A 17,387-nucleotide genomic window follows, 5' to 3' on the forward strand; every position below is an offset into this window, starting at 1 on the left:
GAACTGAATGTCCAGCCTTCCCAAAAGGTTCTCTGCCTAGCAGAGATAACCTACTATTTATTGCTCAGGCTAAAGGCAGAGGGCTTTCTGAAACTTATTATTGGCATTACTGTGCTGATCTAATGCATATGAGCAGCAAATTAATGATTATTTGTTGACACTTATTACAAAAAACAAAGCTTGAACCATACTCTGAATTATAGAAGTAAAATAGCAAAATTAGAAACTTTTTAATGTCATGTTTATTAATTGTTGTTGTTCTACCATAGTACATTTTTCTGCATATTTCAAGGCTGTACAAAGACTGGTGTAAGTGCTTAATACCTATTAACAGACTAACCCACTTTAGTCAATAATTTACCCCTCCTGCAACCAGAGATTGGATATATACCAGGAACATGAGCAAAGAAATAAAATAATGATAGATATTGTAAAAATCAGAAGAAAAACATAGCTAGGAAAGTGAACAAGGAAATAAAATAAGCATGTTCATTATGAATGTGACTGATTATTGTTTCTCTTAATAGTGAAAACAGCTCTTTATAATATTGTGGCAATACTAACCATGAAGCAGATGAGAAAAGGAGTACCAATGTTGTATTGCTGGACAATCTGGGAACAGAAGGGGTTATATTGAGAGACATGGCAAGTACCACTGATGGGGTATGGGTGTTACTGGCAGGGTGCCTGATCCTACAGACAGTACTGGAATGGTGCTCACTGCCATGCGTTATCTCCCAGGTGCAGACAGTAATGGTACAGACACTGGCACTGGGGGATATGGCTTGTGCTTCCTGCTGCCTGGAGACTTGCAGGAGCTACTTTATGCCCAGGAATAAACTTGAAGTAGTCTTCTGGCTGCTCTGAGCTGTATATTTGATTCAAAATGGTTGGCTCCAGGGTGCCAAAGTGTAGAGACCAGATCTATCTCTTCTAATATCAAATTCTTAGAACCTCTAAAGTTTGTCCTAGAATGAGTCTGAACTTTAGATTTCACAGAAACAGTAGGCAGGACAGTATATATCTGTAGAGGAAAAACACCCCTGCTTTGAGACCTCTTTGCAGCAGCCAAGCTGGGACAACAGCTGACAGGCAAGGGTGTAATAGACGCACTGGACAACAATGGTACTGTGCAAGGTAATAAGCATGATGCATGTTAAGTTCTATGCTAGTTATGAACTTCATGTTGGTAGGAGAATGGACACAAATAGTAAAGTGAAATAACTTGTACCTGTTTGTCAGTCAGCATAAAAAAATGTAGGAAGGAAGGCAGCCATGGGGGAAGAAGCAGATATACACAAGCCTCTCCACCCACATGCTCCTCATGTTCCCTTCTAGAAGATGTATCTATGCTGTCAGTATCACACAGGCCTATTTTGTCCCAAAGCTAATGACAGCTCTGCATGAATGCAACCTTCTTAAAAAAAAAAAAAAAAAAAAAAAAAAAAAAAAAAAAAAAAAAAGCAAGGCCCAAACAAACATGCAACTATGACAACTTAAACTGATGAAGAGTTTCATCATCTCATCTACAAAAAAACCATGAATAACATCAACCAAGAAGGCAGAGAGCCCCTCTGTAGCCATGCCATACTCATCAGGTCCAATACTTGATTTAAGAGTGGTCATCACGACATACCTAATTTGTACATTAACTTAATCTTTTTTCAGAGGGTTCACAATTTTTCCCATGAAGAGTGTAGTGTCTTCCATGTTTATGACCATTAGGAAGGGCCTGTTGAACTCTATGGTGAGTGGAACGGACATAGGCACTATTTCCATGCCTGTGGCAGCTGCTGCTTCGGTGCCAGTCTCATCCACCTTTACCACAGCCTTATGAATAGCCTGTGAAGAAACAGACATTTTACAGGTCAAGGGGGTACAAAAACAGTCACCTAAATAAGAATGAGAGTTAAAAGTGCCCAAAGAAGTTACTGGTAAGAAACAAGCGTCAGATGGACAGATGTGAGTCCACTGCTGAAAAGACAGCAAAGTTAGGGAAATAAAAATCAGCAAGCTACATGCAGCACAGCTTTCTAGCCCCAGAGAGGAAAAGCTACTTTCCACTAGAGAAGCATATCCCTGCTAGTGAAAACATTTGCTTTGTTTCTTTTCTTATTCCTTGCATCCACTCATGGAGATCAGTACAGCTAGACCAATGTTAAGAGAGTAGGACCATATTAAACTGTGTATTAGAAGTTCATATCGTTGGAGAAATAACATAATAATGCAGATTTACAATGAATAGAAATCTGAAATAATGTTTCCTATGTTCCTTAATGTTCTAGGAAAAATGGGAGCGAAGATGAAGAGTCAGAAATGGAGGGTTAAAATACAGAAATACAAATGTTTGACCTTACAAAATAAGACACTGACAGATCCTGATGCACTAATGTCCACTTGAGGTCATGAGGGCAGTTGTTTCCTTCATTGGAGAGTTAAGTTTGCCCTGATTGTCAGCTTTAAACTCGTAAGTTTTTTGAAACATAAGCTATCTGCAGCTTTTGCCTTAGCCTGGCAGTCATTGTTCATTTGGCTTGAAGTCAAATGTTTGTAATAATAGCACTTTCATTTTCCCCAAACAGTTTAAAAGCAAACAGTGTTTTTCCTCTTTCCTCACCTCCATAAAATACAAGCAGTGATACATCCTACAGCTCCCTACTTGCCCTGCAAGCAGGCTAAAGAAGGCAGACACAAACAGAAGCAGCCAGTAGTGACTGTAACAACACACTGCAAAAGGGTACCAAGGTGTGGATTGATGATGATTTGGTCATGTCTGTTTCATAAAGTTGCCCCATACAGGTCAAAATAACCTTCTAGATTTAAAAATTACAGACTTGAAACTTGCTCCAAACCAATTGCTCATACAGTGCAACTAACATGGACAAAGTGCTCAGTATGCCATCAGCTGCCTTCTCATGCAGAGCAAAGTCTCTTTACGTGAATTTTGCACCATGAAGAGCTGTGCAGAATGTGATGCAAGTATCAGTAACCATGGGCCCATAAAACAAAAAGCAGTATGACTTACCTGGGAAATTCTGTGCTGGGGCTGCCCAGTGATCCCAGAGAGGTCAGCCTTATCAGTGAATAGATCCATGATGCCCATTTTATATAAGATATCTTTTAGGTTATATGTCCCATAAAGCGTGAATTTCGGAAGATACAAATTTACTGAGCTGCCAAAAAGAAGTGCGAGAACACAGTGAAACAATTGATCAGTTATCACAGAAAAACATAGACTCATCAGAGACAAACTGATTTTGCTTTCTCCCTAAAGACTTTTTGCCCTCAGCTTCTCTCTAGCCTACACAGGAGATGTAAATTTTCTGAAGTTAGTGATCTCTTGTGCAATCTGCTGGAAGCACCTTAATGATGAGTCATTGCTGAGGATGCAGAGAATTTACCTTGTGAAAAAGAGATTCCTTTAGATGTCTCAAGCTAAGCACGAAAAGAATCCAACACATTCAAGTTCATTGGTTATTTTGGGGGGAAAAACTGGCCTTGTGTATTTATCATATAAAACAGGACAGATAAAACAGAACTATGTCCACTGAAGAAGCAAGACGTAAGTAGTGATAGAAGGCATAGCAAAATAAAAGACAAGAGCAAATTTACAGACTATAGTTAGTCAATAGATAATTATTTCTCTGTGTCAAGCCCAATGTCTGACTTAATTTTAAGTGACTAGATTTCTGCTCTCCATAAATTTAGTAAGGGTCTATGTTTCTGACTAATTTCTTCCTTGTTTTTCCCCTAAATATCTTGTAATTATTTTTCAAAGGTTAAGCCAAACACTTACAGCTAGAAGCAGCATAATGAGACAGAGGTTAGGGATAGTGTTGATATTAGGTACTATTTTCTGGTGAGAAACCAGGACATCTCTCCAGGGCTTTAGGTCAGGGAGATGTGGAGCACTTAATGAAGCTAGCCCAAGAGAAAGTCATCCAGTGGGCAGGTGGGAAGGAAAAGGCCCATACCTCCAGCATTGCACAGCATCTAATGCCAGGTCTGGCTGTATCCAAAACCAAGAGTGCTAGTGGGTTGATAACAGGCTGCTGATCTCTTACTTCTCCCTGATTTCAGTCTGTGCTGATTGCTGCCCCGAATGAGGATGCAGCTATCACTGGATCATCTGCCTCACTGTCACCTACAGGCACTCCTTCACAAGCCCCCAGTTGCTTCCAATACAGAGAAAAGGGAAAGCCACAGACATACAGTAGCAATGCAGCCAGGAAAGGAGCAGTGGGATACACCTTCCAGAAGTGAAATTGATCTTTTCTCTATAGTTCAGCCATTTAAAAGATCTCAGTTGTCTGTACTTGTGAAAATCCAGCAGTATCCTCTTTGTCAGCCACCAGAAATGAAAGATGTCCTTCACAACACTTCTGCCACTAATACCTACATCAGTTTGCAGACAAGAGAAGAAGGAACAAACCTAGGTAACCCACAGCCTTTAAATGTCTCCTCTTTCATTTATTAAGACCTCCCAGAGACTCCAAATAATAGCAGATGCAATCAATTTTTTTAAAGATTAAAGGGAAAAGGAGGAGTTGGTGTCATTATTTTATAGGAGAGAACAGGTATGGTGAAAAATGGGGAGCAGCATGAAACAAACTTGTCTTTGACCGTGATTCTTTTTCATATTATAGGATGGAAAGAGGAAATACAAATCATCCCGATTGTATTTGGCATTCATCTTGATAATTGTAAAGGCAATTGTTTCTTTGCCAAAAATTATACCTAATTATCTTGATTCACCATCTTATTTGTCCTATAGTCACAAACCACCTAACTACTCCCAGAAGTTTCAAAACTGTAAAGGTGCACGAAGAATTACTTTACATTTTCCTGGGGTTTTTCTGTTGGTGCAGGGCATTTTGGTTTGGGAGGTTTTTTTATTTGTTTGGGGTTGTTTTGTTGGTTTGGTTTTTTGTTTGTGGTGGTTTTTTTTTTTCCATATGAAGAATAAGTTATAGTAGTTTGATAATATTTAATAGTGGATCAGAGTTAAGAGCATGAAACCAGTTTTAGGTTTCTGCATTTTGGATGTAATTTTTGTCTTGAAAAGGGACTGTCTAAAACATGATTTTCAAATGTCTGTGTGAATGTCACTAATGTCGCACATCAAATTCATGAATGAATACAAGGGCTTGATATTGTAAATATGCTGTAACTATGCTTGTACATGTATTTCCTGAAAGGCTATTGCCATACATGGCACTAAATGTAAGGACTCTATAATTTTTGAAAGCGTACAAACTTTCTGCCTTCCAGCCTCAGAGCTACCTTGAACTGAGTGTAGCTTACTCCAATTTTGCCTAAGTCCTCAGACAACTTGAATAAGTGGTTCTACTCTATACCTTTATCATTGAGCTTTGCCCTCACAATTGCTGAATGGAAGTTATTTCAGCATTTACTGTACAATTGTTGTTAATTTTAATAAGCAGAAATTAAGAAAGAGACAAGAAAAAAAAGGCTGAAGTGGTAGGAATTCTAACTAGGAGGTAAAAGATGTCCCTCAAAAAAAAAGTGAGAAGAGGTCTAAGTAAAAAACTTGGCCCTATTGAGAGCTGAATATGGGAAACAAAATGCAGAAATAGCAGAAGTCCTAATCTGTGGGGGTTTTCAGTGCATGCAGTTTTGAATGTGAAAACGCATGGGCACTAAAGAGTGACATTCAACTTTGGTCAGGGGAATTCTTCTACTGAGTAAGGCAGAACTAAAAATGACATACTGATTCTGTGTCATACTCCAGCATATTTGTTTCCTTGGCTACCATCTGAATCAAGAACTTCAGAATTTTACCTTTTTGTGACTAATGTCCTCCACCTTGACAAACGTTCACAAGACAATCTTTTCTCCAGCTTCCTCATTCTTCCTCTATCAGGCAGAATAAAAAACGCTGAAGCTCCTCCTTTGTAATCCATTTGCACCACAGTGGAAGACAGCTGCTCATCATAGCCATGCTTGAACAGGCCCATTCCAAACATCATTGGGACTTCGACAGTCTTGCTCCCATCCACAAAAAATCTGCTCATTTTAGTGTATTTTGGATCAAAAGGTTTTTCCCATTCAGCTTGAAATATAAGAGATAAGAGTTACAGGATATTTTGAGGACATGAAACCATAGGACACATTCTCAGATGACAGAAACTGGCACAGCTGCATCAGCTTCAAAGACAAACCAATTTTCAACAATCCCTTGATCTTACTAAATACTCAGAATAATGCAATAGCAACACACAGTTGGTAGAATGGGATGTAAAAACACTCCCTCAGATCTTACAGCAGGCTGCAAAATCCTTCATTTAGATGAGTTATCAAGGGTTCTAACTTGTACTTTTCTTTCATGATAACAGTTTTGAGGAGCCTGTAAGTTCCTCATATAATGCAGCCTTTATCAAAGCTCAAAAGACGATTCTTTCATTTTCTTATTCCCAGACAAAAATAGGCTTTTAAAGGGTGACATGAGGGATGAATTCTCCAGAGAAATTAAGGTATTTGGGTTACTTGCAGAGAGGTGTTCATATCTCACATTAGCTGATGATGTATAGAGTCATAAAAAACTTAATCTTACCAGACTGCTGAGTTAAGAAACAAAACAGCAATAGCAGAAACCTTTTCAGCTGTCATCTTCACCATATTAAATTTTCAAAGGTTCCTCACTTAAGTCATGGTGAAACTAACCATCTACACTGAAATTCTGAACGATTCTTATCCTCAGTGGAGAAGAATTTCAAAGCAAATTCTAGGTATCTATATTTCAGAATCTGAGAAAATTTTTTAAAAAGGGGGAAATTGTGGAGTTTTGGAAAGGGGTTTTTTGATGGTTTTATTTTAATTTTTAAGAAATCTTGTTGCTCTGTAGTAAATTTTGCCTTCTAGAGCAGAACTAACATTTTATCAAATGTAATGGGCAAAAGTAGAGCTGTGATGCTAAGCAAAATAATCAAGAAAACCATGAAATGAGATGCCATCTCTTTTCACTTCTGATTTCTATTTGAACATTGATTACTAAGCAATTTGTTACAAATTAAATAATTATGATCTGGTGTTTCCACCATCTGACATAGCCTGCACTACTAAATAGCTTTTGAAAAACTGAAATGAGACTTCTTCAGTGCTGTCTTTGTCTCTGAAAGCATAGATTGACAACTGCAATACTCTGAACAGGGAGAAGTTGTTACTTTTATATATTTCATGTACTTTTATACACTTCATTAACAGTGACTTCTATCATCAGATATATAACACACAGGACTTTTACATTATTATGCTAAAGGGGGAAAAAAAGGCTGAATGAATCACAGAAATGTGAATGACGCCAGTCCTGAAAAATTTTAACAACAGGTATCTAGTGCTCAACTCAGGGAAAGCCAACTGATTTCAAGAAGAACTTTGCTTGAAAACTCAGTAGGATGCTAGGACCACTACTCTGGGCTTCAGGAGAGCAAACTTTGGCTTCTTCAGAAATCTGCTTGGGATAAAGCCGTGGAGGGAAGAGGGCCCCAAGAAAGCTGGTTTGTCACAACAATCTCGTGCAGCACTATAGACTGGGGACAGAGTGATTGAAAAGTGGCCCTGTGGAAAAGGGCCTGGGGGTGCTGTGACAGCAGCTGAACATGAGCCAGCAGTGCCCAGGTGGCCAAGAAGGCCAATGCCATCCTGGCCTGTGTCAGCAATGGTGTGGCAGCAGGAGCAGGGCAGGGATTGTCCCCCTGTGCTGGGCACTGGTGAGGCCACACCTCGAGTTTTGTGTCCAGTTCTGGGCCCCTCACAATGAGAAAGACATTGAAGTGCTGGAGCACTGGGGACAACAGGGCTGGGGAAGAGTCTAGAGAGTCATTCATATGAGGAGCAGCTGAGAGAACTGGGGTTTTTAGGATGGAGAAAAGGAGGCTGTGAGGTGGAACATCATTGCTCTCTACAACTACCAGAAAGGAAGCTGTAGCCAGGTCAGGGTCAGTCTCTTCTCCCAGGCAACAAGTGTTAAGACAAGAGGAAATGGCCTCAAGCTGTCTTAAGGGAAGTTCAGGTTGAACATCAGGAAGAATTTTTTCACTGAAGGGGTTGTCAAACATTTTAACAGGTTGCCCAGGGATATGGTAGATTCGTGATCACTGGAAACGTTCAAGAAATGGCTGGACTTGGCACTTAGTGCAAAGAGTTTATTTGATATGGTGGTGTTCAGTCAAAGCTTGAACTCAAAGATATTGGAGGTCTTTTCCAACCTTAATGGTTCTATGATTCTATTAATATTTAAGGATGACCTCTACCAAGCACAGGAGGAATCCATCCTAACAGAGAAGTCAGGTAAAAAATGCCAGGAGGCCTGTGTGGATGAACAAGGAGCTCTTTGGTGAGCTCAAACACAGACAGGTAGCCTACAGAGGGCAGAAGCAAGGACAGGTGACCTGGGAGGTATAAAAAAAGATTTTCTGAGCCTCCAGGGATTAGGTGAGGAAAGTTAAAGGTGTGATAGAATTAAATCTGGCCAGGGACATCGAGGGCAACAAGAGAAGCTTCTATAGGTATAACAATGATAAAAGGAAGACTAGGGAAAATGTGAACCCCCTCCAGAAGGAAATGTGAAACCTGGTTACCCAGAATGTGAACAAGGCTGAGGCACTCAGTGACATTTTTTGCCTCAGTCTTTACTGGCAAGTGAAGGGACTGGGAGAATGAAAAACCATCTACTGTAGAAGAAGATCAGGTTCAAGACCATTTGAAGAACCTGAAGGTGAACATGTCCATGGGACCTGCAAATCCTGAGGGAAACAGATGGAGCAGCTAAAGCACTATCCATCATATTTGAGAAGTTATGGCAATCCAGTGAAATTCCCACTGACTGAAAAAGAGAAATGAGAGCTGTAATTTTTAAAAAATGAAGAAAAGAAAGACCCAAGAAATTAACATTCTTTCTTACCTCTTTGAGGGGCAAGGTACGGAACATATCTTCCTGGAAACTTTGCAGGAAAATTAGGAAGTGATTGGTGACAGACAATATGACTTCACTAAGGGTAAACAGTGGTGAAGGAAGAGCAATTGATGTCATCTACTGGGAGCTGTGCAAAGAATTTCACACTGTCCCACATGACATCCCTGACTCTAAACTGGAGAGGTGGGTGTGACAGGTGGCCCACTCAGTGGATAAGGAATTGTCTGGATGTTTGCATTTGAAGGATTGCAGCCAATGGCTTGTTGTCCAAGAGGAGGTCAGGGATGACCAGAACTCCTCAGAGGTTCGTGTTAGAACCGGTGCTGTTCAGTATCTTTGCTGGTGAAGAGAAGAGTGGAACTGAGAGCAGCCTCAGCAAGTTTACCAGTGACCCAAGAGGGTGTCATTCTGTTGGCATGGCATAAGGAAAGGATGCCCTCCAGAGGGAAGGGATGCCACCCAGATAGAGAGAGTGACATCCAGGGAGAGTGAGACAGGCTTGAGAGGTGGCCCCACTAGAATATCATGAAGTTCAACAAAGCCAAGTGCAAGGTCCTGCATGTGGATTGGGGCAATCCCAAGCACAAACACAAGCTGGGAAAAAAATGGATTGTGTTGAAAGCAGACCTGAGGAAAGGGACAGAAGGACTTGGTCCTGTTGGTTGATGAGAACCTCAGCATGGTCCAGCAATGTGTTCTTGCAGCCCAGAAAGCCAAACGCATGCTGAGCTGCAACAAAAAAAGTGTGGCCAGCTCCACTTCTGCTTCAATTCTGGCAAGATCCCACATGGAGTACTGCATTTAGCTCTGGGGTTGCCAATAAAAGAAGGATGTGGACGTTGGAGTAACTCCAGATGAGGGCAGTGAAAATGATCAGAAGGCTAGGGCACCTCTGCTATGAGGACAGGCTGAGAGGGTTGGGATTGCTCAGCCTGGGAAGAGAAGGATCCAGGGAGACCTCAGAGTCTCTTCCAGTACCTAAAGGAGGCCTATAGAGGGGAGAAGACTTTTTACACAGGCAGATAGTGAGAGGACAAAGAGGAATGACTTTAAACTGAAAGAGAGCAGATTTAAATTTAGATTAGATATAAGTAAGAAATCCTTCACTGTGAGGATGATGAGGCTGGAAAAGAGAAATTTTAGATGCCCTGTCTGTGGCAGTAATCAAGGCCAGGTTGGACAGTTCTTTCAGCACTCTGGTGTAGTGGAAGGTGTCCCTGCCCATTGCAGAGGGGTTGAACTAGACAATGATTAAGGTCCCAAACCACGACTATCAGTTAACACACAGATTAGACAGAGATGATATTCACTAATACTTTCCTCCTATTTCAATGGCACTCTTATTCCTCTTCTCACTTCTGTCTTAAGGGGATAACTTCTAGGCACCTTCCTCAAGTGCTTCACAGTGCTCAAGCAGCAAAAATGAATTCTTTGTCACTACCAGCTTGACTAAGGTATAAAAAGGGATTGCAGTAATATAGTGGAATAACATGTCTTGTAGGTCAGAGTCAGGAAAACATTGCCAGACTTTTGTCCTTGAAAAAGGAATTCTGTACTATGCCACACCATGAAAAAAAATGTCACAAGTAATGTGCAAGGAAGTTTGTAATGTACAAAAAGAGGACAAGCACCTAAAAATATGGTCTGGTTATATGGCTAAGTGAGGTTTAGAAATCCTCTCCAGATTAATCTCAGCTCTAGATAGTTAACCTCCTCTTGATTTCAAGATTTTAAAAATGTTATTATATTATTGTGATTAATGCTATTCTTTATTCTATTTGCTTTAAAATTAGAAAGTTAAAACTGAAACTCCACCACCTTTAGAGAAGCTAGGAATCTTTGCAGTAATAAACTGAACATCTCATAAAAAAACCCCAACAACCCTTATTGTTAGAACATGCAAAAGTTAAATGTAATACAAAGTTATCTTTAATACAAGGTTTCTCCAGCTTTTGTTTTCACTGTGCTAGTAAATTCCTTGCTTGTTCTTCAAACACCTTTCAGTAAAAGAAAAAAGAACAGGTTTTTTCCCTGTTTTGAAAGATGTGCCTGATGCTTAATAAAAGCCTAAATGAAAACATTATTTGAGATAGACAAGTAGGTTTTCAAGAGAACTAAGAGACATCAGTCATCTGTATTTCAATTAGCTCCATTTAGTTGTGGACAAATCTTCAGACACTAATACAAGGAGCAGAGATGCAGATGGAAAACAAAACAAAACAGAAATATAGTTCCTCATTATTTTCAGGGAAAGCCTCATATTGGAAAGAGCAAGCATCCAGGTTAGCTAAAAGGATAGCTTTTTAAAAAAATTTATCCTATATGCCATCTCCATTTCAATTAAAAAGCTTGATGATATTTTTATCAGCTAAAATATTACAGAATATTATTTTTCTGACTAAATGCTTTGCTTTAGCATATAATCAGTAAGAGAGAGAAATTGTGAAATAAGTTGGAATATCTGTTATTAGACCACTGATTGAGCCTTACAGCCTTGATCCTGTTCTTCTCATTAGATCAGAAATCTGAAAAGCTCTGGGAAGATCTGAAGACTGTATCTAAGCAAAAATTTATTTAAGAAAACAAGCTTATTGTCAATAGGCTTGTATTTGATACTGGTGTGTCCATCTCTTCACTGGAAAATATTACAATCCACAAATAAAAAAAAAAGGCTGAAACCTATGCCTCTAGACACACCAGGTCTACAGACATGCTATCAGCAAAGGCATAGTTAGTAAAAAAATAAGGAGAACATGAGTGCAATACTAAAGCTATTGTAGCATGTTTAGGTTTTAATACATAAACATACACAGTAACAGCAAAGCTGTTGCCTAAACATATTTTGTTTGATAAGATGCTGGGTTTTCCTTTCCTTTTTCCTTTGCATTTAACTCTGGACTTGCTGAACAAAAAAAAAAATAAAACCCAAAACCAACTGGATTGAAATTCACAGAAATGGATTTCAGCCAAACATTTAAGAAAGTGCCTGAATCCCACTAGATTGTATAGGATTAGACGTTTTACTGCCTAGAGATGCCTCTCTCAACATGTATTTCACTTAATTTTCTGAGGGAAAGAAGTTTATATATTAAAAGATATGGGAAAATTTGCCATATATTTTGCCAGGAGTTATCAGTGTCAAGTAGAACATAATTTCCAATAGCTTTGTTTCTAATTAAATACAAGTGAGGACCAAAAGGAAAACAAGATATGAGTCCATCTTCAAAACCTTATTGCAAAAAAAGACGAAGTCCAAGGCTGACCTAAGGAAATAGTCTATGGAGTAGGAGAACGTGATATCTTACCGTTAAAATAAATATAGCTAATAAGGAGAATTTCAGTAAGTGGATCGAGGTTATTTACAAGGTCCTTGATATTTCCATTCGTTCTTCTTGCTACATATTCATTGATCTTTTGCTGGGCTTGAGCAGCCTTCTTGAAGTTCATAGGATAAGCTTCTCCTTCATAGAAGTTTCTGAGATCACTTAAGAATTTTTCTTGTGGCTTCAGCTGATCAAGCACAAACAGAACATTTCCCATATTCAACTGTAACCCCTCATTCCTTCTGTTTACCATTTGCATGACTTGACGATAACCTTCGTGTATGTCATTTTCAGAAATCTGACGAGGGTTAAAGCAAAGGACCCTCATAATCTGTGTCAGGGTGTCTGATCTGGCACCCAGAGTCAGCATTGCAAAGGCGGTAGAGATGCTCAAAGGAGAGAAGAAAACATTCCCATTGTCTTCACGAGAAGAAGAAGAAGAAGAAGAAATCTCTTTGTAGAAGCAACATGCAAACCGACAAACACCGTTCCTTACACTCTGCCGTGGCATGTTTTGGTTTTCTGGTGCTCTTTGATTCTGGTTTCTTACCCCTTGTGGATAAGGCTCATAGCAATAACTGCTGGAATGCATTCCAACAAGTAAAAGACTCAGGAAAAGCAACATCTTCATATTTGTGTGATTCTGTAATAGAAGAAAAGTTACATTTGGCTTACAAATCTTTTCACCTTGTATTTAGCAATACATCAATCCCTTTACTATACATGGTTAGCTTAGCACCCGTGACTCTGAGATGTTTGAATTGAGGGAAATGAGCTTTCTATTTCAAGGAAGCAGACTCTGGAAAATTACTCAACCTACTGAAGAGGTTATGAAATAATAAAAAATTAAAGTCAAAGAGAGATGAGGTAATTCCAAAGACGCCCTCATTAAAGTTAAGCTACATTTCATTTTAAACTGGGTGGTTTTTTTCCCAGTATTCTGTTTTCAGTGTGGTTTTAAGTGAGGAAAGAGTCAAAAGTACAGGTCTACTGTAAGGAAAGTCAGGGAGACAGTCAAGGCTAATCAGTTAAATTTGGAAATTGAGATGATGAAAAATCAAAGCATAAGAAAGGCACTATATACCTTTTTGTGAAAATTAAAGCACACATTTTTGAATGGGCTGTATGCAAACCCATGTGCAGGCACCTAAGAGAAAATAAATACCCTTGTTAATGAGGAAGTGATGAATGTTTATGGTGATTTCATAAAGCTTGAACAGTTAAGCACAACTAAAAGAAAAAAGAAACAACTTCCGCAAAAATAACAAAAGAAAGAAATATCAATTAGGATGTTATCAAGACTCTGAGAATAAAGTGCTGCTTATAAAGAAAGGGAAAATGAGTATGTACACAGAGCAACAAAAGGAAATAAGTGTGTCTGCTGCATGCAAAGGCATGCCCAGACCAGTGACCGAATCAAATCACCTAAAAACAAGATTTAAAAAAAAAAAAAATGTAGAGAAGCTCTAGAGAAATCACTGTATTTATCATCAGAAAAGGAAAAGGTGATTTGGCAGAGAAGCTTGCAGTGGTTGAAAGTGAAGATGAGTGAGTGAATTCTGGAGGAACAAAAACACTAAAAAATACAGATAAAAAAGGAAAGCCTTTTCCAGAGCAGCATGGAAACCATTCATTCCACATCTATGGCAACACTTTTACCTCTAGAAATTAATACTGTCTCACAATTGCTTCAATAACTTCTGTCAATAGAGAGAAGTAATGATGTGGAATATCTGGAAATCAAAAACATCCCCCTGTGGTGTGTGATCCTTTGACCTACAGAACTCTTTATAAAATAAAGTTTTCTCTAGGGGAAAAGTATAGGAGGTTTTTGACTTGCACTGACAAATGCAACCTCTGCTTTGTAAAAGCCCTGAATCTTTATCAGCTCCCACCATGATCCCACATTTGTGTTCTCCACTTTCCATCATTTTGTTCCTCCAAAACCCAGTGAGCTCAGAATGTTGATCTCAGCTTTAGTAACACATGCTTTAAATATTACTTAATTCACACTCTGAATATCATGGTTATAGAAATACCACGATCACTAGGAAGGGCCTGAACCCCATGACAAACCACTTTCAGACAGTGCACTTTCATATGTAGAACATGTTTAAATTTAAGCTTTGATATGTTTGTGACTTATCCCACCATCACTCTAATTCTTTTAGCCACAGTTTCTCTCAGATGCTTTAGAGAGCAATCCTTAAGTGCCTTAGGATTTCATTTCATGCCCTACATTTGTTATTATCATCAATTTACTTAATTTAAAACACTTAGAAATGCAGTTTTCCTAAGGAGAGTCATGCCATATGAATGTGCCAACCTCACAGAGGACTTATCTTTTCTATTTAAAAAAAAACCCCAAACCATAATTAAACAATACAAGAAGCTTTAAGCCCAAACTTGAATGTTAACATAATAATTTGTCAATTGATTATTCAAAAATTTTTGTCCTGAATATAATTTTTGACAATTTTTTCCCCATTAAAAAAACCCTAAAACGTTACTTACAGTGAATTCAAAAGGGTCCTGTTGTATTCACCACGTCTGCGTGGGTCCTTCCTCAGTTGTTTATGCTGCTGAACATAAGGGTATTCTCTAGTAAACGTTAAGATCATCTGAGGGCTGTGACTCACACATTATAATTTTGGAGATTAGTATGATGTCGAAACTAGTTTTACTGGACACTTAACTTTACTGAATATGTTTCACATGTGACTTATTATTCATGACCATCTGATCACTCTGGTTAGATTCAAACCCATTTTCCTGAAACTGAACCTACTGTTTCTTAATATCAAACATTCATACACATCTCAGTTACCTGAATCTACTATTTTATGAACAAGTCACCAGAAGTAATAACTACAGAGAGCTATTTTGAACATAATTTGCATAATTTCCACAATTTCCCATAGCATTACTGCCACTAAGGCAGGAGGACAAGGCTTGATGCACCAAGACACCCTGAATTTTTGTGTTTTACCCTGCTTTGCCTCCTGCATATCCCTGGCTGGGGTTGATTGTCTCCAGGTGAAGCCAGTGATGATTCTTATAGGTGCAGGGCTTAGAACACTGTTGTGCCACACTAGCAAATGCTGTCAGATGTGTACCTGGCCATCCACTCCCAGATGGGGAATTCACTGGCAGCAAGAGCTGCGATGTTGACTCCTGGGCCACTTGTATGGCCCTGTGCCCAGAGAAGAAGAACGTGGTTGGGATGCCATTGAATGCAGGTGATCACAGTTACAAGCATGGCCTGGGGACAGGGGGTGGAAGCTGAGGAACACGGGTGTTAAATAGAACAAGTCTTTTAGATCAGCTTACTATCTTACAATCTGGGATGTGGGGAGCAATCCCCTCTGATCGTGTGCCAAGTTCAGCTGGGCCAGATCAGACAGCCTGGTATCCTGTGCTCAGCTTGGCCTCTGGGTGCAGAATGACTGAAGCATCATGGAAGGGAACTCTGGGGACCACACAGTTCAAACCCTTTGCTCAAACCAGGTCATATACACTGAGTTGCTCAGGATGATGTGCTGCTGGGTTTTGACTCCCTCAACAATGGAGACTCCACAAGCTCTCTGGGCAATTTCTCTATTGCAGTGTTTGACAACACTGACACCAAAACAGGTTAACAGGTTTTCTCTGCATTTAAATGGAACTTCTTATATTTTATTTTGTCCTCATTGCCTCCTTCTTGTCGCTGGATGCCACTTAGCAGGGGCTATCTCTGTCTTTACTTGTCTCATCAATTATTGGGTGATTATACATCGTTGAGACCTACACAGGTCTTTTTTTCTCTGGGCAAACATCACTAGCCTTTAGTCTTTTAGCTTCTCCTCATATATCAGATGCTGCAACTCTTCAGAGACAGTTCTGGCACTTTAATGGAGTCATTCTGGTATGTCCATGTCCTCCTTGCACTGTGGAGCCCAGCAATGGTTGCAGGCCTCCAGATGTGCATAGCAGGGATGAGCTGAGAGAAAGGATTTCTTGCACGTACCTGGTGGCAATGTTGCTCTTAATGCAGTTCAAGTACATGGAATTACTAACACATAGAATAATGTAATGGTTCAAGTTGGAAGGGACCTACATCTTGTTCCAAGCCCCTTGTCATGGACAAGGACACCTTCCACTAGGCCAGGTCAGTCAAAGCTCCATCCAACCTCACCTTGAACATTTTCAGGGATGGGGCACCCACAATTTCTGTGTCTGACCAGACTCATAGTGAAGAATTTCTTGCTTATATCTAATCTAAATCTATTGTCTTTCTGTTTAAAGCCTTGTCCTATCACTACAAGTCTTTCTAAAAAGCCCCTCTACAGCTCTCCTGTAGGACCCTTTTGGGTATTAGAAGGCCACAATAAGGTCACCGAGGAGCCTTCTCCAGGGTGAACAATCCCAGCTCTTCCAGCCTGTCTTTGCAGAAGAGATGTCCATGTCATCTGATCATATTTGTGGACAGGTTGTCTTCAGGACAGATCCACATCCTTTTTATGCTGGGGACCCCAGAGCTGGATGCAGCACTTTGAGAGGGATCTCACCAGAGCAGAGTAGAGGAGCAAAATCCCCTCCCTCACCCTACTAGCCATGCTGTTTTGGATGCAGCCCAGGACACGTTTGGCTTTCTGGGCTGTGAGTGCACATTACCAGGTCATGTCCAGCCTCTCATCCACCAGCACCCCAAAGTCCTCCTCAGCAGGGCTACTCTGATCTGTTCATCCCCTGCCTGTGTTCATACCAGGGGTTGCCCTGACCCAGGTGCAGCCCTTTGCACTTGGTCTTGTTAAGCCTCATGGGGTTCCCAAGGGCCCACTGCTCGAGCCTGTCCTGGTCCCCTTGGATGACATCCATCCTTCAGGCATGGCAACTGCCCCATCAGCTTGGTGGTGGTGTCTGCATTTCCTGCAAGAACTGACTGCTGGCTCCTGGTCTACCAGGAGCCTCCAATCCCCCTGCACAGCAACTCACTTTCTAAAACTAAGGTGATATTTTCTCTCATTTTCCCTTCAAAATGCACCCACTTCCAGGAAGGGATCAACCCTTACTACACACAAATAGAGTGCTGATCTCAGTCCTGTTTCTAAAGACAATTGAAATAGTAACCGCAACAATAGTTCAGCAAT

The 17,387-nt window shown here is 40.0% G+C and overlaps 1 protein-coding gene across 1 annotated transcript; it reads right to left on the reverse strand.

Annotated features, from left to right (window-relative positions):
* Positions 1 to 1,424: 1,424 nt before the first annotated feature.
* LOC134551555 (alpha-1-antiproteinase F-like) lies at positions 1,425 to 12,937 on the reverse strand. Its single transcript, XM_063399287.1, has 4 exons — positions 12,241 to 12,937; positions 5,803 to 6,073; positions 3,026 to 3,173; positions 1,425 to 1,842 (listed from the first exon to the last, which is right to left on the reverse strand). The coding sequence occupies exons 1-4, from the start codon at positions 12,887 to 12,889 to the stop codon at positions 1,654 to 1,656; spliced, it is 1,257 nt and encodes a 418-aa protein (XP_063255357.1). The 5' UTR covers positions 12,890 to 12,937; the 3' UTR covers positions 1,425 to 1,653.
* Between the last annotated feature and the right edge of the window lie 4,450 nt (positions 12,938 to 17,387).

Source organism: Prinia subflava, chromosome 5 (assembly GCF_021018805.1).
Source record: "Prinia subflava isolate CZ2003 ecotype Zambia chromosome 5, Cam_Psub_1.2, whole genome shotgun sequence".
In the NCBI taxonomy this organism is placed as follows: domain Eukaryota; kingdom Metazoa; phylum Chordata; class Aves; order Passeriformes; family Cisticolidae; genus Prinia; species Prinia subflava.